The 25181-nt window shown below is 45.0% G+C and overlaps 1 protein-coding gene across 3 annotated transcripts; it reads right to left on the bottom strand.

Annotated features, from left to right (window-relative positions):
- Positions 1–3548: 3548 nt before the first annotated feature.
- TBXT (T-box transcription factor T) lies at positions 3549–14947 on the bottom strand. 3 transcript variants are annotated; one of them, XM_074988682.1, is made up of 8 exons: positions 14742–14947; positions 13957–14221; positions 12694–12828; positions 11737–11798; positions 11560–11621; positions 9506–9682; positions 6502–6631; positions 3549–3816 (listed from the first exon to the last, which is right to left on the bottom strand). In XM_074988682.1, exons 1-8 carry the CDS (start codon positions 14945–14947, stop codon positions 3549–3551), a joined length of 1305 nt encoding a protein of 434 aa, XP_074844783.1. The 3 variants fall into 3 exon arrangements, with proteins under 3 accessions (XP_074844783.1, XP_074844784.1, XP_074844785.1); XM_074988683.1 differs by having other exon boundaries at positions 9506–9679; XM_074988684.1 differs by lacking the exon at positions 9506–9682.
- Positions 14948–25181: the final 10234 nt, after the last annotated feature.

Genomic DNA, 25181 nt, shown 5'->3' with positions numbered 1-25181 from the left:
TGCCCACAATGACTGCACTTCAATGTGAATATGCTCAGCTGCTTGGACACCCAAAACCAGATCATGTTAGTGAGCACTTAGACATGCCATTAACCAGTTTGTGCAAGTGGTAATGCAGGTTTGTATGTTTACAGCCTGGGTAACTATTTAAAGGCATAGTATCAGAGGGGTAGCTGTGTTAGTCTGGATCTATAACAGCAAGGAAGGGTCCTGTGGCACCTTATAGACTAACAGAAAAGTTTTGAGCATGAGCGTTCGTGAGCACAGACTCACTTCATCAGATGCATCTGATGAAGTGAGTCTGTGCTCACGAACGCTCATGCTCAAAACTTTTCTGTTAGTCTATAAGATGCCACAGGACCCTTCCTTGCTATTTAAAGGCATAGTTGAAGAGTTTGGATTTCAAGGCCAAACCCAAAATATCTGCCAAAATGTAAATTCAGCTCCATCTTTCCTGAATGGATGAGAGTTTTCATTATGAGAAGCATTTTTCCCTCGCTAATAATATACTACCCCCAAATTTTGATTACTAAGCCTACCTGCCCATTATGTGTACACATTTCTCTACAATCTTCATGACTAAGGGTCAGATGGTTGCCAGTTTGGCTCACAAAGGGATCTCCTGTTCCCCTGGGTCAACAGCAGCACTGCACAATAAGGTGCAAAGTCAGGTAATTCATAAAGCACCTAGCATAGACAGTCTATCTTTCATTGGGGCAAAAAGCAGCCAAATTATTTTCCTCAATACGGCAGTTCTGTGTTCCCATCCCCTAAGGGCCAACCTACTTACTCATTTACTGCACATGAAATACGACCACTGCTTCTTTGTAACATTGTCTTGTTATTGCCTTGTATTCCCCCATCTGTCTGCATCTAGTTGTCAAATCTTGTCTTCCATTTAGAGAATAAGTTCTTAGGGCAGGGAGCTTTCATTCTCTGTCTGTACAGTACTTAGTACTGGCAGGCAGGCAGACTCACTGGGCCCTTAGTCAAGGTAGCTGGGCCAGCTCCATGCTCCTGGAAGGGGCAGGGCCTCAGCTGGAAGGGGTGGGGCTTGGGCAGACGGGACAGAGCTCAGAACCCCTGGGGTGATGCCACGCCACACCCTCCCCTTGAGCTGGGCGTCCCAGGCCCTTCTGAGTTGCTGAGCCTTGGGGCAGTTGCCCCACTGTCAGTAGGCCTGAAAAAAGGATTCTAGTCCATGACTAGGACTCTTAAGTGCTACGGAAATACAAAGTTATAATAAATGAACTTTACTAGTTTAAACTTGTTTCCACAAATTAAAAACTAAGACTTTAGTTTATTAAAGAAACTTTACTAAATGTTTTCCAATTAACTTAATACTTTTGAAATATAAGTACAAAACACAATGGAACATACTTGTCTAATGTCTACAAAAGCATCTAAAGAACAATGCACTTACATCATATACATGATTCACTTTCACAATAGAACAGGAGAGCTTAGACCAATATTTACAATACGGAGAGAGGACACAGTTTGCAGCCATCTGACTCTGGGGCTGCCCTTTATTATGATTGACTCATTTGGAACAATGTATACTATCCTAATCCTACAGTTGGATTTGCCTGGGCAGATGTTTGATCCTGGCACAGATCCCCACTGAAGTCAGTGGGGCACTGCGTGGATGTGAAGACCCACCCATGTGTATCCAGTTGCAGGCATAGGGCCTAAGAAACCAAAAGTGAACAAGCATGTGCTTTTTCCATCTTTAAGCTGCCATTATAGCACATGAAATATAGAATGAGCCCTTCGGCTTAGAACTCTGCTTTCCAATCTTGCGCACTTCATCAAATAAGGACTTCTTCTGGCATGTGCCTAAAGTTCAGCTTCCACTCTCACCTGTATGTCCATAGACGTCAGTGGGAGCAGTGTATACATCCAAGGGCACATTTTGACCCAACATTTGGGCTTTGACTCCAGCAGTAGCTTAGGTCAACAAGAGCCCTCAAGGATATTGGTCTATTAGCATGGATAGCAAGGACATGAGGGCTATGTCAAGACAGTGCCCTAACCTTGAAATAAGCTACGCAATTTGCTCTATTCAAATTGTATTGCTTATTTCAAGTAGATTTCTAAGTAAGCTACATCAGCATGTGGCGCTGTCTAAATGGCACCACATGCCAACATGAAGAGCTGTTTCAAGGCATCCCTGTACTCCTGGTGCTGCAAGAGTGTGCCCATCATCTCAAAAACTTTAAGGCAAAGGGCTCATTGCATAGACGTGGGCAGCTTTTTCAGGATACCTTTGTATCTCGAAATAGCGCCGGCCACGTAAAAACATAGCCACGCAGACCTAATTGTCTACTAAAGACAAGCAGTTGGTGTAATTTAAGGATTATATTTATACCCCCCCCATGCGAAATTACTGACATTTCGGATTTGCGCATGTCATATAATTTAACTACTTGAACCCCACACCATTTCCATCGGTCATGGACTGGTATGTCCTATGCATGATTGTCTTAAGGTACACAGCATATTGGCAGATTATATACACATCTTGAAATGTACAAAACAAAGTGACATCCTAACAAATAATAAATATTGATCAGAGTACAATATTGAACTAAAATAAATTAGAAAGAACCATTAGGTATTAACTTTCTTCTCTCATCTGGGGCCTGGGCCATAGCCCATTAATGTGAATCAAAGTCTTTACATTAGCTTCCAAGAGCTTTAGACAGGGTCCACCTTTAGATAAAGCTCTTTGAAAAGCAGGGGTTTAGTTAGCCTGAAAGTTGCTTATTGGCTATATGATCAAAGAATGGAACTCGTCTTCAAAAAGTGGTATTGCCAGTAAAGATGACTAGAGAAAAATGTTATATTGCATTTATTGTGAAGAAAAAAGTTCTTGCTGATTGTCTTTATCATTTAATTCAGTCACAAGGAAACAAGCACATAGCTGTGCATAAAATTGTTAACTACCAGAATACCACATAATCTCAAGACAAATATACATTAGTGCACGCAGTTTTCCAAATTTCACTCTGCTAAATTGGCGTAGATTTGAGAATGATTCAAACTAATGCACTAATAAAACTTCTCTCCCAACTAAAGATAAGTTCACCAGCAAATTGTTACCTGGCAATTGACTGGAAGTAGCTTATTTAAAGAAAAAAAAAAAAAAAAAGACAGACTGACAAAAGTGTCCGGATACACATTAAATAAGACTGAACTACAGATGCTCCCAGAACATAAAGAACTGTAGAATATGGATCATTTTGGTGTCTCAGGCCCATCTATGCCAAATTTTTCAATTTAAGGGTTAAAAATATTTTAAAAGGGAAGAGCAGTCAAGCTGCTGTATGAGAATTGCACTCATAAGGGGTACATGCTGCTAATAATACACTGTCCTCCTGTCAGAAGTATAATTCAGTTGCCTTACACAAAAGCAGTGCATTTTTTTTTTTGCTTGTAATACACTTCATGTCTCTTTTCTCCCCTTCTCAAGACTTCACTGGGGATTCAGTATTAAGAGTTAACTAAATAGCTAAAAAGTCTTTGCCTTAAAGAAAGGGGTTGGTTTACATGGAAGGAGGTGTGACAGGAGTCCATGTGGAGGCCAGCCTAGCATGTGCCGAGGTATCATACTGGCTGTCAGGAATGTCTGTAGGTGTGCCAGTGTCATACAGCGGAGATCCCGAAGAGGAGGCAGTGACAGAGTGAGGAAGGGGTGGGTAGGGCGCCGTAGAGCTTCGCAAAAACTGGGAGCTCAGTCCATTGGACATCCCACCGGACTGAGAGACGGGCGTGATGGTGCTGTTATTCACAGACCACAAGTTGGGATAGTGACTGCAAGAAAGAAGGGTACATAACATGGACAATTAATTAACCCATTTTTCCCCGCAGGCTGCTATGCAGTTTTACAATTCACAATGCACATTCCAGGCATTTTTATCCAGAAACTTTTATGCACAGTTAAGAACTCAGGGAAGTTCTTGCTACTTCAGTATACTAAAGTAGTATCAGGCACTTAGACTGTGGAGCACACTGATATACTGCAGCCAGCATGCCATGAGTGTAAGCAGTGGTGCCAACAGCCATTGCGGGCCCAGGGACGAGGTGCAAGGGGGTGAGGCAGCTCCCCACCCCGGGAAGGAGGGGGGCCATGGGCACAAGGGGCACAGCTGAAGGCAGTCAGCACAGGTGCCTCCCCCGCACATTCCCTCAGAGTTGCACGCAGAGCAGCAACACAGCGCTGTGCAACACTTCCAAGAGGGTCAGAGCTCCAGCCACTGCCACTGCTACTTCGGCGGTGGCAGCAGCTGGAGTTCCAGGCCCCTTTGAGGTACAGGACCTGGGGACAACTGGCCCCTTTGCCCCGCCTCCCGTCAGAGGGCCTGAGTATAAGGATTTACTTAAATTCCCCCAGCTGCCATCTCATCCCTCTTGTCCCCCCACCCACACACCTTTTAAAAAGTTCTTTACCTGGGGCCAGGAATAAAAACGTTAATAGATGAGAAAAATCTGAAGAGGACACATTAGCTTTTCCATTTTTATTTAGCACCTACACAGCACTTTAAACCTGCAGATCCCAGAGCACTTCACATAATAATCTCTGTTATTTCCACATTACAGAGGGGGCACCAGAACCCAGCGGGGGTGAAGTGACTTGCCAATGGTCATACAGAAATTCAGTAGCAGAGCCAGGAAGACAAACTGGGTCTCTTGGCTCTCATTCCAGTGCCTGGGACTCTGGTGCCTTCTAAATGCAAAGACTTTTTTGGGAGGGCAAAGAAGTGGTTGGGAGTATTGTTGTTTCAATAAATTTGTGCTCAGCAAAATAAGTATCTTATACTTTGTGCTAGTAATATATACAGTATGTATTAATGTATACACATTAACTTGCATATTTCATAAATAAGGACATTTTCTGCAATTTAAATATATTAGCAGATTAGAGTGTTCAACTACAAGTTAAGAAAAAAAAGAGGGCTAAGCCCTTGAGCCTATTAAAGTCAATACCAAAATCCCATCCAACTCTTCAATAACTTCTAATTTGGGTTCTTAAGGATTGGGTACAAATGCAACATCCAATAACTTCATTCAATAGGCAAGCCAATATTTGATTAAGATAATCATAAGTCCAAAAAAAGACATATGTATCCATGACCTGAGGGTAGTTTTCACTGAACTCTCTTAAAAGCAATAAACAAGGACTTTTATTTAAAAGGATACTGTTTGCTTGATCTGTCATGCTTATCTGAGCATTATTTTACTTAGTCATTACCAATAACACTTAAGATTCCCAGAACTGAAAGATGAGAAAACAATTGTTCCTCATTTTGCCAATGTGGTTGTGTCAACACTAGCCCAAAACTTCGAAATGGCCATGCAAATGGACATTTTGAAGTTTACTAATGAAGTGCTGAAATACATATTCAGCGCCTCATTAGAATGCCAGCAGCTGCGGCACTTCGAAATTGACGCAGCTCGCAGCTGCGTGGCTCGTCCAGACGGGGCTCCTTTTCGAAAGGACCCCAGCAACTTCGAAATCCCCTTATTCTTACCTGCTGTTGCAGATGGCCATTACATGGCCATTTCGAAGTTTTGGGCTAGTGTAGACGTAGCCTGTATTTGATTTCTGTGTTGGCCAGCACTCATCAGATTGGCTATGGCTACACTATGGCTTTATTGCAAAATAACTCTGGTAGCAGCTACACTATGCACATGCTATTTTGAAGTAAATTTGAAATAGTGGGTTCATTACTTTGAAATTGGTAAATCTCATTGCAGGATGAATAATGCCTATTTTGAAATAAGCCATAAGGGCATCCAATGGCATTATTTCAAAAAAAGACACTATGTGTCAAGAATGCGATTTCCAAACAGCTGGGTGTTATTTTGAAATGCCTTTTGCATGAAGCAGCGTTATTTTGAAATAGTAGTTTTGAAATACTTTATTTCAAAATAACTCAGTAGTGTAGCCATAGCCTTTCATTGTTTCTCCTGTATGGCCAGTCACTTTTACTATTTATAAGGGATTTTTATATATCAACAGGGAGGGGGGGAAAAGCATTAAAAGAAAAATGTGACAATAAAGCCATAAATAGGCAGAGATTTAGACCTGATGTACACCTAAAATGTAGTCAGTATATCACTCAGGGGTGTAAAAATTCAGACACCCAACAGATGAAGTGAAGCAGACAAAAGCTCCCATATAGAAACCACTAGGGTCAACAGATGAATTCTCTGTCAACCCACCTACTGCCTCTCCAGGGAAGGCTTTCACTACAGCAATGGAAAAACCCCTTCCATCAAAGGAGTCTACACTACAGCCGTATAACTGCAGCTGTAACACTGGAGCCCTTGTAGTTCAGACATAGCCTGAGGGAGAGAGAGGTACAGAACTTCCAAGTACTTTTAACAGGATCTCAAGCTGACAGTGACCTGGTCACTCTCTTTCAATTAAAACTCACGCAAAATACTTGCATTTGGGAAGTTTTGGGGCTGCAATGAAAAGGGACTGAATCCTACCTGGAGCTGGTAGATGTGCCAGTGCTGTGACTCATGGGCAGCATACTAGTGTGGGGGGGAACTCCTAGACTGGACCAGTTGTCATGGGATTGAAGCATGGAAAGGCAGGCAGAGGAATTATCAGCATAGGCTGCTGTGAAAAACAAGCAAGCACTTAACAAGCAGATTAGCAGTTCAAGTGAAGCATGGCTAAAAGCAGCAGTGACATGTATCTATCAGTTGTGTCAAACTGTCACTTGTATTGAGGCTGTTGAGTGCCAGGGTATATTTCATTTCTAACCTCAACTAGTTCCTTATGGCAAAATGCTGAGAGGCGTGCTTCGGTAGCTCTGTGGTAACCGGGGGGCTTAATTAACAGTGGCTGTGCCAGCTCACCCTTTGCAGCCAGAAAAGGTTACTGTGAATGTAAGGAGAGGAGAAAAATCCCTGATGGGGGAAAAATTAGGGCACACAACAAAACCAATTATTCTTATGGAGTACTTTATTTTAACTTGTAAAACCGCTGTGTAATGCCAACAGAACCAGGTTGCTGGCACCAGGGATAAAACCTGTGAGCATAGGGTCTAAAGCCCTGCACTCTACCACATGAGCTAAAGGCCAGCTGGCCCTCAGCTGAGGCTGTAGAGCAGAGACCTCACTCACCCTAGTATGAGGTCTCAGTGCCTCTGGGTACTACATATGCAAAGGTTCAAGAGGCAACAAAAATCAGCTACACGCAAATTTTCATCTTTAACACACTTGACAGTTACTTGTTGTTCCAGACACATACTGTGCTTACAAGTGGACCGGGGTGGGCAACTTGTGGCTCTGGAGCCACATGTGGCTCTTTAAGGAGTCATTTGTGGCTCTGCACACTGCCCCTGCTGACTCCTCTTGCAGCTCCCTGACCCATTGCCACTGAAGCTGTAGATCCAAATGCAGTTGGTTCAATGGCTGGCAGGGCAGTGAGAGGAAAGTGGCCATTAAACCAGTCAAATTCAGTTCCCCTATCTCAGCAGCGGCAGGGCAGGGAACCTTCTTTCCATTGGGCATACATGGTCACCCAGCATGGGCTCCCCACCATCTGAGCACTCTCATCTGCCCCAGCCATGCCTGGAGGGCTGGAGCCAGCTATGTTGTGCCCCTTCCCAGCCATAACTTGGGCAAGGGGCTGTTTTTGGGCTGGCTGCACAGGTTCTCTGTGCTCTCAGCAGAGCCCCACAGAGCCAGCTCCACCCCCCTGCACGCCACAAATCCCAACCCAGAGGGGGGTCCCCCACCCTGCTGGTCACAGTAGGACCTGGGGTCAGAGGCTCTCACTCCCTGGGGGGCTCTGCCACCCTGCCTGCCATCCAGCCACCCACCACACCTGACTTGCTGACAATAAACAAAGCCAGTGCCATGGATGGGTTAGTCCTGGGGCTGGGTTTGTGGCTGAGAGGGGTCAAGCCTGAGGATGGGAGAGGTGGTTTGAGGCTGAGAGGGGTTAAGCCTGGGGATGGGTGGGGCATGTTTAGGGGATGAGAGGTAAACTTGGGGATATGAGGGCAGGTTTGGGGGCCAAGGTGGGTCAAGCCTGAAGATGGGGGGCAGGAAGAAGAGCCTGGGAACGGGGAATTGGGTGGGGCATGGAGGGTTGATGTGAACAGTGCTCCTTCCTGTTTAAGAGCCAGGTGCAGCATTTTCTTTGTCCTCATCTGCTCTGCAGTCCAGGGGTAAAAGTAACTTAAATGTTCTAACTGGTACAAATATCGGTATGTGCACTGGTCTCAAAACAGGGGTAACAAAAAGTACCGTTTGATGTTATTTATTAAGGACTGTCTCATATTTCACATGCACTGCGGGTCTTAAATATCTATTTTGTACCTGAATTTGAAAAGACGGCTCTTCTCGCTATTTTGGTTGCAGACCCCTGAAGTGGATAATGATTATGCCCTCTAGCTACATATTTTATACAAATTTAAAACATTAAGCTTTTTATAATAACCTTTCAGTAGCCTTCATTGAGCAGGAGAGAAAAACTCATAGCAAGTCCTAGATGCACAGTTAGTTAAATATTCCTTCCTTTCTTCTTACAGAAGTGCAGTTGAATAGACAGATTGCCGTTATGCATTCAGTTCTGCCATCCTTACTTATTCTGAGGAGTCCCTGACTGAACATGTAGTCAAGGGGACTATACAATAAGATGTTCCTCAGGGTGTGTAATGGTGGCACAATAAGCCCTCAGTTATTTATTTGCATAGATTAAGCCCACTCGACTTCACTACCAAACCTAGAAGCCCGTTTCTTCAATTCATAGCAGTATCTTTATCCTCCAGTTCCTCAGATACATACATTCCCTCTTCACTTAAACAAAAGGTCCCCAACTTCTTCTCCTATCCCCTCCACCAGTAATAGGACACGTCTGCAGCCACACTGGGCCAGGAGCAATAGCTGGGAGCAAAGATCAGGGCCTGGCCACCGAGAGCAGGGGTCAAAAACAGGGCTGGGACAACCTGGGACTGCATGTTGGGGTGGAGGGGCACGACCTGAGCAGGGCTGGGTGGCATTCCCTTCCTATCCCCCCATGAAGGTGGGCACAGGACCCGTTGCAGCTGCCAGACAGTCCTCCATTCCCCTGACAGGACAGTACATCCCACAGTTTGGGGAGCATTGACTTAAACTGACAAACACTGTCAGAATAAACTAAGCTACACCGAGCTAAAGATCACTTAAGAATCCTTTGTGGCAAGATTTTTGTTCTACAGCAGGATGCTGGGATAGTGTTAAGCACAGGATTTTCTAACAACCTAACAGTGGATAGAGCATTACACAGTCTCAATTCTCCGTTGTTAAGAGGTTACAAAAGTGTGTTTACTTTTTGGTATTGCCTTTCAAGCACTATCAGGAGCTCTCAGCACAAACTGTGCTAGATACTGATTTCTGCTCCAATGACATCACCCCAGACTTACCCTGAAGCTGATCAGAATTTGGACCGCTAGCTTAATTTCCCTCTTTAAATAGCTGCAGAGTAATAAAGACTTACTTGGAGAGTTGTTTCTGTGGACATATGGATTGGGGTAAGGGGTAGAACGGTGATTCCTTAGTGATGAGAACCTTTCACAGCTGTGAGCAGAAGACAGTGATAAAGGTGCTCCAAACTGAGTGTGCGGATTGGCAGGAGGGCACAGGGTCCCAGTTCCAGGAATAAGCCAACCACCTACTATGGGATAGAGAAGACATTTCATCACACTGATAAATAATGGCACAGGGTAGGCTATGAATGTTATGACTCCTTTGAACACTATTACTCTGAAGTTATATTATACAGGAAACAGGGAATTAGAGATGGTTACAAAATTTCCAACACAATGTTTTTCCACCAGAAAATGCCATTTGTCCAAAGTGAAATGATGCCTTGCCCAAAAATTCATGTTGGAAGAAAAATTTAGGAAAAAAAGGCAATTTTACTAAGGGTGAAAAAACAGGTTCTCTCCCAGCGCTGTTGAATAATATTATTTAGTTTGGCTTCCACATGCCCTTTTCAAAATGATACAGTAAAAATATTATACATTTAAAAAAATTCTTTACCCGTGTTACTAATTACACCTGAACTATTAGAACTGAAATATTTTTAAAACGTTGCACTGTTTGTGTTATATATCATTCACTTTAAACCATAAAAAAAAAAACAAAACACTGCTTAATTTCGTCTTTTGTTTATTTCTTCTCTTTTGATTCTCCTCCATTAGCACAGCATTGCTCTGCTTGGGGTTTCCAATACTGATATGGGATGATGTTTAAAAGCAAAATAAAATGTTTTCATAATTTTTAAAACATTCCATTTACTTGTAGAAGTCCTTTTACTCACCTTGTGCACCTAAATTTTTGGCAATGTCCCTTTAAAACAATATTTGAAATTCTGAAATAGAGACACTTTAAAAGTCATCTGAAAACAAAAGAATGTTAAAATTGGTGCCTCCAATTTTCTTTAAAAATAAATTGAACTGATGAGTTTATTCTCACTTTTTATTATTATTTGAAATAAAACACTCCTTCCATTAATTTTTCCACAGATATTGCATTCTTTATATCCAAGACCATTGTCTTGTACAAAACTAATGTTCTTATAATATTTCATTACATAATTTTTGAAGGCAGCATTACTATTTTCAATAAAACATATAGTATACAATGAGAACAATAAAAAACTGAGAGCTAGTAATCATAAGACAGACATTGGTCATAGGCCTGGAAGGGACTTTGAGAAATCTTCTAATCCAGTCTCGGTCTCAAGGCAGGACTAAGGCTACAGCCATGCTACTGTGGAAGACTCACCTGCTCAGGATCAATCTTCCAGGGTTTCATTTCACGCATGCATGAAATGACGCTCCCAGGAATCAATATCAACCTGTCCTTCTCATCAGAGGTGAGGAATAAGGAAGGTCAAAGGGAGAAATGCTCCTGTCGACCTTCCGTCGTGTAGGCAGACATGGAAGTCGATCATGGATGAATCAATTTTAGCTACACAATTGGCGTAGCTAAAATTGTGTATCGGTGGTCAACTTCTACATCTAGTGTAGACATAGCTTAAATATTAGCTAGACCAGTGTTTCTAAAACTTTAAGAACACCAAACAATAATATTTTAATGCCGAACACCTATGAAAATTTTCTTCAAAAAAGAATTTGTTGTCAGATGAAAAAACCAAAACAAAACTCCAAACAGCAACATATACAGCAAAAAAAAAAAGTAATGTAATCAGGTATCACAGCAACGAAGTAGTAACATTTTATGTGATTTTAATAACAGAAAATGTATACCAACAGTGTATGATAGCAAAGCGTTAGCCACGTGCAGCACACCTGTGAGTTGTTCACAGAACACCAGTGTTCTGCGGAACATAGCTTTAGAAACACTGATCTAGAAAGTCATACCTGATCTACAGCAAGAGTTAACAAATTCCTGCAAACAAACACTGGTGTCTAAATTTTTGCTCAGCTACAACATGCTACTAAATTGTATTGAAAGGCAATACAAGCCAAGCAGAGATGAAAGACAGTATTTTTTAAGTTATATACTTAGTGAAATTCAACATACATTGCGAATATCCAGATTGCTGATTTTCTCCGACTTCATCCATCATCTCTTTGTGATCACTTCTGTCAAAGAAGCCACATTTTATTAGCCAAAGAAAATGATTTGAAAGAAATATGTTTTACAAATACGTATTTTTTTCTGCAAACTTTGTAACTTGGTTTAGTCAGGGATTCTCACCTTTCTTTTGCATCAAGGAAAGCCTTTGCAAATGGATTGTATTTAATTTTTAAAGCTGTGATCTAAAAACAACAACAAAAATCTTATTTTGCAAGTGTTACTACTCATTATCACACAGTATTTAGGATCAAATCCTGCTTCACTAAAGTAAGTGGGATTTTACCATTGATTTCAGTAGCAGTAGGACGAAGGCCACAGGACAGCATCCAAACATCTCATATTAAAACAGCAGACTTTAATTAATCATTTGCTCTACCAAATTTCTCCAGGTCTGAAGAAGTGGGTCTGCCCCACAAAAGCTCATCACCTAATAAATTGTTCTGGTAGTCTTTAAAGTGCCACATGACTGCTTTTTTGTTTTGTGAGGATACAGACTAACAGGGCTACCTCTCTGTCACAAAATTTAAAGACATCCACTGTCACTGCCTAAGCTGCCTGGTTTCATTATCCCGTTAAGGAAACACATAACCAGTGACAGTTGTAAAGAGTTCGAGTTTTTTGGATGGACCAGCATGAACAAAAAATCTCCAAAAGATAATAAAACTTAGTAATGCGAAGTTTAATTGGAGTTTATAGTGTACATTTCAGTTATTTGAAGACCGGAGTCAGTTTTGAAAATAATATTTTTAATTAGTTCATGTATTATTTCTTGTACTTTAAAATAGGGAATTTACTCTTACCAAATTTTCTTACATTACTAGGTAGCTTTGATAAATTTCAAATAATCTTTATTTGTTAATAGTATAATTTGTAAAGTTACATTATACAGAAAACAGGGAATTAGTGTTACAGTATTTCCATTGGACTTTAATTTCAAACAAACTTGCTTTATATACAATTTAAAATGAAACACAGAGAATAGAAAAAAGTTACATGCAATCATTTTGGTCCAGTATCTTTCACTTTGCTAATTCAGAGGATATAACTGCATGCAGATTTCTTTCCCTGAGTGCATACCTCCTCATTCTGGTAAGCTGTCACAGCTATAAACTGGGTCTCTGGAAAGGAATGGCTGGTTATCATACGCTGAGGGCCACCAACTCTCACTATGTGAATCCTGGGCTCATACTTGTGCAAGGAGTTCAACATGATCTGTAAATATATGATAGCAGAGAGAAGCATCACCACAGTGGGGTGCACATTCTTACAATTACAGAACACTTTTTGGTTTTAAAAGAGTTAATGTTTGAGGTCTTTGTCAGGGAGAGGGAAGTCAACAGAAACTAGTAAATTCTTAAATTGAAGCCTGACAAAAGAAGACAAAAGTCAGGCAATTCAATTATCTGCCTAAACATGATGTCATTATATTTGGCAGGGTAGCCTATAGATAGGTGCACACTTCAGATTATCAAATAATCCAAGCCTAAAATAATGTTTTTTAAAAAAAAAAAATCACCTAAAGAATCCATGATCCACTTGGAAACGCTCAGCTGAACACAACCAGCCCAGTCTAAAACTATAGATGATACTGACTCCCAACCCAAATGTCAACCAAACTGAAGAATAACTTGATCTACAATGGTGGGGGCGATCAAAACAAATCTCTTTCCCCTTTCTTGGTGAAATCTAAAGCACCCTTTACAAGGAAATGGGTCTGAGTTTTTACTTTTGCTCTCAAAAGGAAGTGGTTTTTACACCAGTCTTGTACGCTTTAAAAAACTAACTTTTATTCAGATGATATGGTTCTATTTCCAGCAGGCTTTTACAGGAGCAACTCTTTCACAGTCGGCCTTACCATACAAAAGGAGGGGACACCCCTGAGAGGGAGTGTGTCTGTGTCAGTCTCTATCCACTCAAGTGGCATTAATGTGTCATGGTATATACAGAACATTAATACAATCTGAGTGGGTAGAGGCTGATACAGACACATTCCCTTCTCATGGTCTCTTCTTTTTGGAAAAGTCAAACGTGGCAACTCCAATGGGTCACAAGTTTACAGGCAACCCCGGATAGGTTGTACTGGAGGAAAGTAGTTAGACCTTTGGCGTGCTGCTTGGTAGAGCCAGAGGCTGAGAGAAAGTCGGCTGCCAGCCCTGGAGTTTAGCTGCCCCTGAGTTTGCTGCAAGGCTAAGCGGGAGCGGGTCTCCAGCCCTTCCCACGGCTCATACTGAGCTCTAACCCCCCCAGACCCAGAGAGGACGGGCGAGGGTCCCTGCCCCGCAGGAGGAACCGGAGCAGCTTGCGGGCGCCCCTCCCCGAGATCCCCTGGGGACCACTCACCTGCCCCCCTCCGTTGAGCTTGTTGGTGAGTTTCACTTTGCTGAAGGACACCGGCGCCTTCATCCAGTGCGCCCCGAAGTTGGGCGAGTCCGGGTGGATGTAGACGCAGCTGGGGGCCTGGGGCTCGGGTTTGCCCCCGGGGACCCACTCCCCGTTCACGTACTTCCAGCGGTGGGAGTCGGCGGCCACGAAGTCCAGCAGGAAGGAGTACATGGCGTTGGGGTCCAGGCCGGCCACGCTCACCTTCAGCACCGGGAACATCCGCCTGCGGGAGAGAGCGGGGCCAGGAGAGGCGCGGGGCTCGGGAGCCAGCTGGGCGACAGCCCGGCCCCACGGGTGCCCCGAGCTCCGCTCCACTACGCTCCCGCACGGGGCTCCCCCTCACCCGCGGCTCCATCCCAGCCCGGCCCGGCCTGGCCCTTGACCTTCCCGGGGACTGGGCCCCCCACCCTCCGGGCTAGGGATCAGCCGGTCGCCACCGCCTCCGGCTCCCGGCCTGCAGCCCCCTGCCGGGTTGCGCAGTCTGCAAAGCGCAGGGGAAGAGACCCGGCTGCACTGGGCGGCGGAGGGGGGTCCCGGCAGCCTCGCCCCACGCGGCCGAGGATCCGGGTTCTGCGGGCACATTCCGGAGACCCGCTCCCCAGCCCGGGACTGGAGGGAGCGAAGCCTGCAGGAAGTAGGGCCGAACGGAGGATGCCCAACGCAGAGGGGCAGGCGGCGAGCGCAGCGGGGCTCAGCCCAGCCGCCGCGGGCCCGGGCCCCCAGGTTGCAGCAGCGCCCCCTACCTGCCGTTCTTGGTCACGATCATCTCGTTGGTGAGCTCCTTGAAGCGCAGCCACAGCTCGTTCTCCTCCAGCGTGACGCGCAGCTCCCGCTCGGTGGGGTCGCCCTTCTCGCTGCCCGCCTGCAGCTCGCTCTCCACCGCGCTCAGCAGATGGTCCACCCGGTACTGCAGGCTCTTGCCGGAGCTCTCCGTGCCGGGAGAACTCATCCTCCCGCCTCCTCCGCCAGCCCCGCTCACCGCCCGGCGGTCACCCCCAGCCTCGCGTCCGGCTCCCGCTCCCGGCTGGACGCAGCCCGGGCCGCTCCGCACGGGTCAGCCCCGCGGCTGCTGGCGGGGGGAAGGGGCCAGGCTGGTTGCAGTGGGGCGGCCGAAGGGGTTAATCCACTTGACCTCTCCGGTCAGCGCGACTGGAACGCGCCCCGGGGGCCGCAATTATACCCCCCCAATAAATACCCCCCGGTGACATCACAATGCCTGCGGGGGGGCTCCCCTGATTGGAGGAGAGCCCCTTTGATGTGTCCGGCCGAGCCGGCTGATTGGCTCCCTGCGGCCATATCAGAACGGGGCCCGGGGAAGCCTGTGATGTTAATTGCGGCCGGGGGGTTAAACGCGGCTATTTTATGTAAATCTGCCCCCAAATGTTTGCACCTCTATCAAAGCCGCCGGGCTCAGGGCTTCAGCAGCCGAGGAGGAAATGGCCCATCTCAGCAACAGCCCCATAACCTGGGCGCAGCATCCTCCTGCCTCCGCAGCGGCCCTCCTGAGAGGCACACACGGCCATGCCGCTGGCGACATAGGGCACAAGCCCCCGCTCGCCGGCCTAGCCCGGCCGAGCCGAGAAGGGACTCTAGCGGGGCTTCGGGCTGCGCTCGGGGTCCTCCCCCACGCCGCTGGTGCAGGTGTTGGCCGCCTATTTCCCCCAGACATTTAAAGGATCACCTCCCCCCTACCCCGAAACCACCCATCGGCAGCGGTGGTGGCCTGGCTGCCGAGGGGAGGCACCTTTTAAGGGGAGAAGAGGTTTTAATAAAACAATCAATAAACAGCCACTGCCCAGAAAGCACCTCTCTGAAATAACCCCTCTGGTTGAACTCCTGCCTAAAGATTTTACTGATCCCCCCCCCATCATCTTCCTCTCTTAACCCTCATCCCTACGTGCCCGGGCATCTGAAACTGACTAGGATCAAATGAAGATCAGAGGGGCAAGCGGGTTAGTGCCTATCTTCAAAAACCACAAGAAGTCCCGTGGCACCTTGTAGACTAAGAGGTATTTTGGCGCCCAAGTTTTTCCCTTCGGGTCTTTGCCCAGGAAAGCTTAAGCGTCAAAATATCTCTTAGTCTACAAGGTGCCACCGGGCTTCGTGTGGTGTTTTGCGATCATCTCAACATTTCCACCCTTTAGTTGGAGACATGTACAAACAGCTGGAGAAAGGACGCTTAAACCGCCCCTCCAGAACCAGGGGGACGTTTTATGTTTGGATTAGGCGGGGGAAAGGGAGTTTAAACTAAAACTGGAAATAAAACTTCCCGATCCTCGGAGCTGCAGCCAGTCTCACGGGCCGAGAGCGAATGCCTGGTTGGAGACAGCCCAGTGCTTTGGCTTGGTTCGGCTTCTCAGGAGGCGCTGCACTCCGCGGCGCGAGGGAAGAGTTTATTACCTTTCTGTGAGAATCCCTGGCTGGAGGGAGAGAGGTGACAATGAGCAGGAAATAGTTCAAGGGGTCTCTTTAAACAGTAACAATCGCTTTAAACAGGCGCAAAAGAAGGGGAGGGGAGGCAGCGCAGTGTAAAAATAAGGATTTATTTTTAAAAAAATAGCCTTTAAAAAAGATCGCACTCCTCCCTCCCTCCCTTCCAAATACCGGATTTTCGTTTTAGCTGGACTGATTGAATGGGAACAAAAAGCAGTCGAGTAGCACTTTAAAGACTAGCAAAATGGTTTATTAGGTGAGCTTTCGTGGGACAGCCCCACTCCTTATGACTGAATGGGGTGATTTGAAGGTTTGCCGGTTAGGAAACGTTTCTTGGTCAATGGCAATCTCTAGGGGAGAGCAACAAGCGAAAACGGTGGCCGGGTTAGCCTGTATGATATCAAAATACGGCAGCAGTCATGGGGCACTCTGAAGACGAACAAAATAACGTAGTAAGGGGATGAGCTTTGGTGGGACAGACCTGGGCCGACAGAAGGTCTGTCCCACGAAAGCTTATGACCTAGTAAATTGGTTTCCTCGTCTTCAGAGTGCCACATGACCGCTGTTAAAAGCAAGGTTGAGCGTGGGGCGCTATCTTCAACGCGAGGCGAGAGAGAGAGAAATAGACAGATGGACAGACAGGCCGACACATGCCCATTGGATACAAGTCCACTTTCCATGCGGTACACGCCTCTGTATTGCAGGGGGAAACGGCTCCATTAGTCAAACTCCAAAACCACCCCGTAGGGCTGTACTCGTTTTCTTCTCCCCTTAAGCTCGGCCACGGAGGTTGCATTTTAACCGGCTACACGAGATAATCAAGTTAGTGTTTTTTGCTCCATCGCGTTGCTTTGGGAGGTTTTTTTTTTTAAACTGTGAGTGCAAAAGAGCCTCTGGTCCTTTGGGGACCTGGCGGGAGGACATTTCCCCGCTGGGGGTTAGTCCTTGCACAAGAGTTTTTAAAACTCTGAGTAACCTGGGCGCTTTGCTCGCCGGGCGCTCGGCTCGCTCTCCCAGCAAGCCGGGTTTCAATCAAAGGGCGGCCAGCGAGAGCCGCCACAGCTAGACGCTAGATCCAAGCCCCGCTCTCGGGAACGCCAGACTCCCCTTTTAAAAGACATGAACAGGGCAGCTCAGAACTGCCGGGCGCGGCCGTCGAGCGGGGTCCTTTTCCCACCGCTGAGCCTTATAACAGGGCAACATCCCGCCTGCCACGATCCTCTGAAACTTAATCCAAAATGAGTCTCCTGCGCGGCCGGCCGGTGCCAAGCAGCGCGGTTTGTATCTTTCAAGGCAACACAGCGATCAAACCTCGCTCCGCCTTCGCCCCAGTGGGATTTTTCGAAGCGTTCTCAAGCGATTTCTGCTCCGGCGGGGTCGGCGGAGGACGGATTTCGTTTTCATTTCTTCCACCACCGCCGCTTGAATGCCAGGAACAGAGTCAAGCGGGAGCGAAGGCGACAGGGCTGCTTGAGTGGATTAAAGTCTGAAAGGGCAACGGGATTTGATCTGGGGCCAAAGTCAGAGGGTTTGAAATTTGGCCAAAAACGGGGCTGTGGACGAGGGGGAAGTGAAATATTTCTGCGCCGGCTCGTTCTTTAATTTTAAAGACGACCCCACACACCTAAGGGAAGCGCCAGCCTCCCGCCGAAACAAACATTGTGATGACATTTTGCGTCTCCTAGCAGAAGATGTTATTTTCCTTAATTTACCCTTGCAATAGAAGCCACCTTCCTGTTGACTTGCATTGCGTTTGTTTTAGTCAGTGGCTTTCCCGTTTAGCGTCAAAGAACCAAGGAATAGCCCCCTTTTCAGCTGACTTTTTTTTCTTAAATCTTCCCCAAATTAATTGATAAAGTTGGGAAAAGAAACCCTGCAGGCTTCTTCATTTAACCAACACCCTAAAAGGACTTAACACCCTTCATCCCCCTCCTTCAGTCCCCTGTACTTGATTTGTCAGTTTTTACTGCATTTTCTTTAACCTCTCTTCTTACAAAAGTCAGTGGCTTTGGGAAATGAGATTGATCTGAAGCAGTAGGTCTGTCCCAGGACAGCTCATCACAGAATAAATCATTCTGCTGGTCTTTAAAGCGCTACATTTCTGCCGTTTTGTTTTACCCTAAAACAAGGTAACCCCGTTAAATCATTTTATTAGTCTTTAAAGTACTACATCACTGCCGGTTTGTTTTTTTTTTTAAACACCATAAACGGAGTGCAACTTGGTTATTTGGAAGAGTAGGGAAAATACTATTTTTTCCCCCTGGGCTGCTATTTGGGCCTTCTTCTTTATTATTATTTTCCCCTCTGCCCTGTTTCTCCTTTCTGATCTTAATTGCACTTTGGTTCTCAGGAGAGAAAACTCTCCACTTTCACAACCTTTTCACCGAGAGCTGCAGTGCATGACAGTTTACAGCCAAAAACTTCCTCCAGCCTAACGGCTATAAAGACTACCAATTTATAGCAATGTGCCTTATACTGGATGAGCACCAGCTTCCAGCTGTTCCCCCTGGGTTCATGGGATCTGGCTGTCTGTCTCTGCATTACCACCACCGCCAGGGTAGAAATAATCGCAACCGTGATCACTGGAGCACGCCATGATTACTCCCCATCGACACTAATCACAAATAGGCAATATACAGTCAACTCTTTCACATCTAGCCTTCTGTCATCCCACCGGCCTTTTAACCATAAGTAAATTTTAGCTATGTTTTTTGTAAGTACAGAATAGTGAAAGTAAATAGAAATAAATACAGCAAATACACTATAAGATTACAGTGTACAATATGACTTGGTAAATAAAGTACTCTGCATACATTTGTTTGTTTCTTAATATCTAACCTTGTTTTTCTTTAGAGTTATGCAGTGCTAGGTATGCCACTCTATTAGCCAGACTATTTTAATATCCAGCAATGTCTTGGTCCTGCAGCTGCAGGATATGAAAGTTTACTGTATAGTCCATCTCAAGATGCTACACATCAGCGAGTAAACAAAGGTGGGGTTTTTGTTACCTTTCAGTCTTTTCCCCCAGATCACACCTCCTATTCCAAAATAAGCCCCGCATCCAGGACTGATTCAATGCAGTCTTAAAAACAAATCAAAAAGAGCAACAAAGACTGGGATATTAATTATGTCATTACATTAAGTGCAAACGAAAAGTGTGGAGATATCTAGTGACCCACAGGGCTCAACTAGCACACAGTAAACTGAAATTACTTTTAAAAGTCTGGGGCATTCATTTTGCAGGGCTAGAACATGTCCCTTGCCTTCCCTTTGAAACTTAAGACAAATATTCTGTTTCCACGATCCCATTCAGAATTACCAACGTAGAACGTGTGCTTAATAAATGTGCAAACATCTTTGGAATTAGAAACCTGCTTGCTTACTGTTGTGGTCTTCGGCTGTCTTTTACTGAACATTTTCTTCAAATCAAACATTTGATTTCAATTTCAGTGTAAATTAAGTCAAGTTATTCAAAAAAAAAAAAAAAAAAAAAAGAATTCCCGTGGCACCTGATAGACTAACATATTTTGGAACATACGCTTTCATGGGAAAAGACCCACTCCATCAAGCAGGTCTTTACCCATGAAAGCTTATGCTCCAAAATATCTTTTAGTGTATAAGGTGCCATGGGACTTCTTGGCCTTGTCTACGCTTGGCCAAAATTTCGAAAGGGCCTTGTTAAAGGTCTAATCGGAGCATGCTAATGAGGTGCTGACATAAATATTCAACGCATCATCAGCATGTGCCAGCCATGGCACTTCAAAAGTGCCATGTTTCGATCACATGCAGGTTGTGTTCATGGGGCCCTTTTCGAAAGAACCCCACAAACATCAAAATCCCCTTAGAATAGGGGGAATAAGAATTAGAATAACGGCCCCATATAGATGAGCCACATGTGATCGAAATGTGGCACTTCTGAAGTGCCGTGGCTGACAGCATGTTTATGAGGTGCTGAATATTCATTTCAGTGCCTCATTAGTATTCTCTGATTTGGCCATTAGTGCGGTCCTTTCAAAATATTGGCCAAGTGTAGACACGGCCCTTGTTGTTTTTGCAGATACAGACTAACACAGTTACCTCTTCAAGACAAAATTATTAAGAAAGTCTCCGAACTTACTCACGTGTCCTTCCCAAACTCACAAACCTTGTCCATACTGGGAGAGATTTCTCCATAAACAGATGTTCAAACTATGAAAATGATAATGTACAAGATCAATATCTTAATGCATTTATTTTACTTTCATAAACATAAGTAATTGTGTTTTGTGGTCTCTTTTTAAACAAGAGACACAAGGCTTGTGTTGGTTTGTTTTTTAATTTTAGAGACATACGATTACTGTGCTTCATAAGGCTTTTTTTTTTTTTTTTTTTTTTTTTTTGTTAATTTTCAGAAAACAACTGCCTGTCAAGTAGCCATACAAAGTGAAAAAGTGTTTTCGCCTTTCTCATTTGGTGTTTTGGATGGTAGCATAAGCCTGTCCTGCCTTTTTGACCATGGGCAAAACTTTCAATGAACCAATCAGAGCTTTGCTCGAAGACTGCAAAATCCTCTATTTTTTTTTTATTATTAAATCAATGTGGGTACTTGAAGCCTAATTCTTCTGCCACTGAAGTCAATGACAAAACAGCAGGGCACTGGACTTGATAACATCTTGAGGTCCCTTCCAGTTCTAATATTCTATGATGCAAGAGGAGGTGGAATATGTAACATTAATGGCAGGTGAGTGGGTAAGCGTGTGACTGGTAAAAATATTTCACACTCCCCTACACAAACTCTAAAGAAAGTCCGATTAACAGAGTGGTCAAGGAAAAAAATGTGTGTATGTAAATAAATCCCATGATTCCATTCTTATCTTTTCCAATTCCACTACAAACTTGCTGGGAATATAATTGTTTAAACAAAATATCAATTCATAGGTGAGCTGGTGCAATTCAGATGCCCGAACAAGATCTATCCATGACTGTAGCAGCCTATTTCTGTGAAAAGGAGACAGTAGAATGATGGTGAGATGGGGAGGAGAGAGAGACTGTTTACTCTTTTAGCCTGGCCAGGATTATCATCTGTTTTTTTTTTCCCCAAAAGTCTGTTCTGCTTCCAGAGGAGACAACGGGGGCCATGTCGACACGAGGGGCTTTTTCCAGCAAAACCAGGCTTTTGCCAGAAAAAAAAATGTGGAATGTCTACACGGCAAATGCGCTTGGTCTACAAAACCCAGCATAGCTGCCTGCAGTGTTATACGTGTCGCCACTCAGGTATAACACCTCTCTCGACAGTGTTCTGTCAACAAAACAGCAGTGTAGCTGCTCTGGGGCCCTTTTGTTGACACATAGGACTGCTGGTTCACTGGGCAGCCCCGTTTGCAGAGCTTTCAGCTGTTCTGTCGGGAGAGGGCTAGAAAGCTTGGCTACTCTGTCGACAGAGTGGATTGCTCCTTCTGTCTGTATGTGTTAAGACGTGATGTCTTGACAGAAGTTTTGCTGGGAAATCCCTTCCAACAGTGACTTCTGTTGACAGAGGCTTCTTGTGTAGATGTGGTCTGGGAGCCTGGGGTACACAGAGTGCAAAGTCACTCTTATAAGTTTAAGGCTAATATACTTAGGAATTGGGGCAAATAGATGTCAGGGATGGTGCTTAGTTCTGCCAGGAGGGCAGGGGACTAGACTAGATGATCTCCCAAGGCTCCTTCCAGTTCTAGGAGATGTCTCTCTCCAAGTATAAAAATACCTTCTACCTATATTTCCTTACACCTCCACTGATCCTGGCCTCTAACTCCAACTTCTCAATGGGACTTCTGCCTGAAACAGGACATTGGGCTTCATTGCAAAGCTAGTGTTTCAGAAGTCAAAAATAGCTAATAAAAGATGACTGTTCATGACTCCCTTCGTAATAGTTCTCAGATTGAAGTAGTAATTCTCAAAATAATTAACAAGCCAAAATGGTCATAATACTACTAATCTGCATTTATATGGCACCAACTCACCCTTACACTGAGTCTTGTGCAGCTATTTATGTTATTGCAACATGAGAATAAAAGGCCACCAAATCAAAATGGTAGCAATTAACTACTTTATACTGGCATAAATACCAATACAAGATATAGATCTTGGAATCATTCACAGAGTGTCTACCTCTCCAGAAAAGGTATTTCAAAACTATCTTGAAAAAACGAGAAGTCCCGTGGCACATTATAGACTAACATAACTAGTAATTCTTTTCATAAAGCTGACATCGGGCTGTCATTTTAATGTCATGCAACAATAAGATTTCTAGAAAAGGATCTGAAGCCTGAGGGCAGGTTTTACAAAACCAAATTAGTTTTCCTGTCCCTATCTCAATTCTTTCCCCCTTCACTCCCAAGGTAAATATAACAGAGGAATGTTTTATTTGTGTATAGTATGATCAACAATCAGAAATATGGAAACTGACAGCCAGCCAAGCCAAAATCATCTCATGCCTTGACTAGCCTAATTGGTTCTGTTGGTTTCATGCTTGCAAACTTGCCCTTTTCAAGACCTGTGAAAGTGTTGTCACTAGAGCTACATCTACACTACCATAGAAGTCAACCTAAGCTATGTAACTCCAGCTCCAGGAGTAACAGTAGTTGGAGTTGATGTACCTTAAGTCACGTTACCAGAGGGTCTATGCCACGGGGGACTGATGGAAGCAGCTCTCCCATCAATGTTCCCTGAGGCCTCACCTACAGTTCATGACGCCTTTGATCTACTTCAGTTACCCAGATAGCGTAGCTGGGGTTGACATACTCACTGAGGCATCTTGCATGCAGTAATGTCAGCGGGGGGCTGCTCTCCTTTAGACACTAGCTAGTCTTCTCATCTTGGTGGATTACTAGCATCAATGGGAGTGAGCTCAGAGACTGATTGCATCTACAGCAGACATGATAAGTTGATGGCTGATGGATTAATTGCTGCAGTGTTGATCCAAAGCATAATGTGGACAAGGCCTCACTCTTCTCATCTGGGATTGAGTAGAAAGGTCAATTGCTGAATGATCTGTGGTCAGTTTGGTTAGACCCACTAAATCAACCACTGGTGGATTGATCTCAGAGCACTGATCTGGGCTGTAGTGTAGACAAAGGCTCAAATCATTTTCCTGGCTTGTTGCTTTGACTGTGGCACAGTCATGCAGTGTGACAAGGTTTAAAGACACTTCCTAAGTTCTGGCATGTGAAACTGTATAAGAACTCTCAGGGTCTCTGCCTGCTCAAGGATGATCTGGGCTGGCACTGCCAAAGGAAAGAAGTGGATGCAAGAGCATCTGTTGCACTTCCCAGTTGGCTAAAAGCTGGCAATGACAGTGTTAGATGTTATACCATGTTCTGCATTTCTTTGATCCTCTTTTGGAATGTTGTTAATAAAGCCTACCACAGGGGTGAGGAATAAGTGGGCCACAGACTGGATGCAGTTTTCCAGGGTTAGCCCCCATCAGGCTTCCAGACATTTTAGTTACCCGAGTGTCTGCAGGCATGGCCGCTCACAGCTCCCATTAAGTGCAGTTCGCTGCTCTTGCCTTAAGAGAGGTGCAGGAAGTGGTTGCCTGACCTGCAGTGTTTCCCCGCATCTCCCATTGGCTGGGGATAGCCAACTGTTGCCAACAGGAGCTGCCAGCGGCAGCACCTGCAGACATGCAGGTTAAAGAAAAGTAGCTGGTGGCCCACCGTGGCCTAATCCTGGTGAACCGTGTCCAGACAATGGGCCACTTATTGCCCACCCTGGCCTACCCTGAGGAAAAGAGCTTGAGCAGAACTAGTATTTGGACTTTTGAACTCACCCATTAGTGTCTCTCTGCTTTTCCTTCTCTTTATGTTTCTCCACAGGCTACCCCTTTTCTAAACACAGCAGCAAACCCAAACGTCTCATCTGCCCACCATAATGATGCTAGTCTCAATAATCCAGTGTTCCATGTCTAATGTTGCTTCTTAGGCACGGGAAAGTCTGCAGTCCAAACCCATCAGTCCACCACTTTATTCTCATTCTTCTTCAAAACACACTGGCCCCATCTATGCTGCCCCCTCCTTCTGGGAGGGGTATGACAATGAGAGCAGCGGAAGAGGCAAATGAGACATGGATTAAAATATCTTGCACCTCATTTGCATATTTCCACAAGATCTCACTTCTGGAAGATCCCCTTCCGGAAGCAAAAGCTGCTGTGTAGATGGGGTTCCTTCCAAAGGAAATCTCTTCCAGAAGGCCCTTCTTCTGTAAAGATTCTGGTTTTGTCAACAAAACTTGCAGAATGCCCACATGAAAAATGTGTTCTGTCAACAGAACCTGGCACTTTTGTGGACAGCCTTTGGCTTTTTGCCCCCTCCCGCCCCTCCATGAAGCACAATGTCTTTCTTGACAGAATCTGTCAAACAACAAAGCTGCGTGGACACTCCAAGGGGTCCTCTGTTGACAGACAGGGCTTCCAAATTGCCAAGCAGCCCTCTTTGCTGTGCTTCCAGCTGGCCATTCTGTCGAGAGCGCGGCTTGGCTGCTCTCTGTCAAAAGAGCAGATCGACAGAGTGATCTGCTTTCATGTGTGGTTGTGATGTGTTGACAAGAGTTTTGTCAGAAGATACCTTCTGACAGTAAGTTCTGTTGACAGATCGCTGTAGTGTAGGTGTAGCCTATAGAATCAAGAGACCACAGGGGCCAGTGCAGTGACATGAATGGGTAGTACTTTTTGAAAAAGTGGACACTTAGGCTAGGTCTGCCAGCAGGGCTATTTCAGAATAAGCTATTCCAGA

Source organism: Carettochelys insculpta, chromosome 3 (genome assembly GCF_033958435.1).
Source record: "Carettochelys insculpta isolate YL-2023 chromosome 3, ASM3395843v1, whole genome shotgun sequence".
NCBI classification, from domain to species: Eukaryota; Metazoa; Chordata; order Testudines; family Carettochelyidae; genus Carettochelys; species Carettochelys insculpta.
The sequence above is the reverse complement of the archived record's forward strand: the minus strand, read 5'-3'. Positions and strand labels throughout refer to the sequence as shown.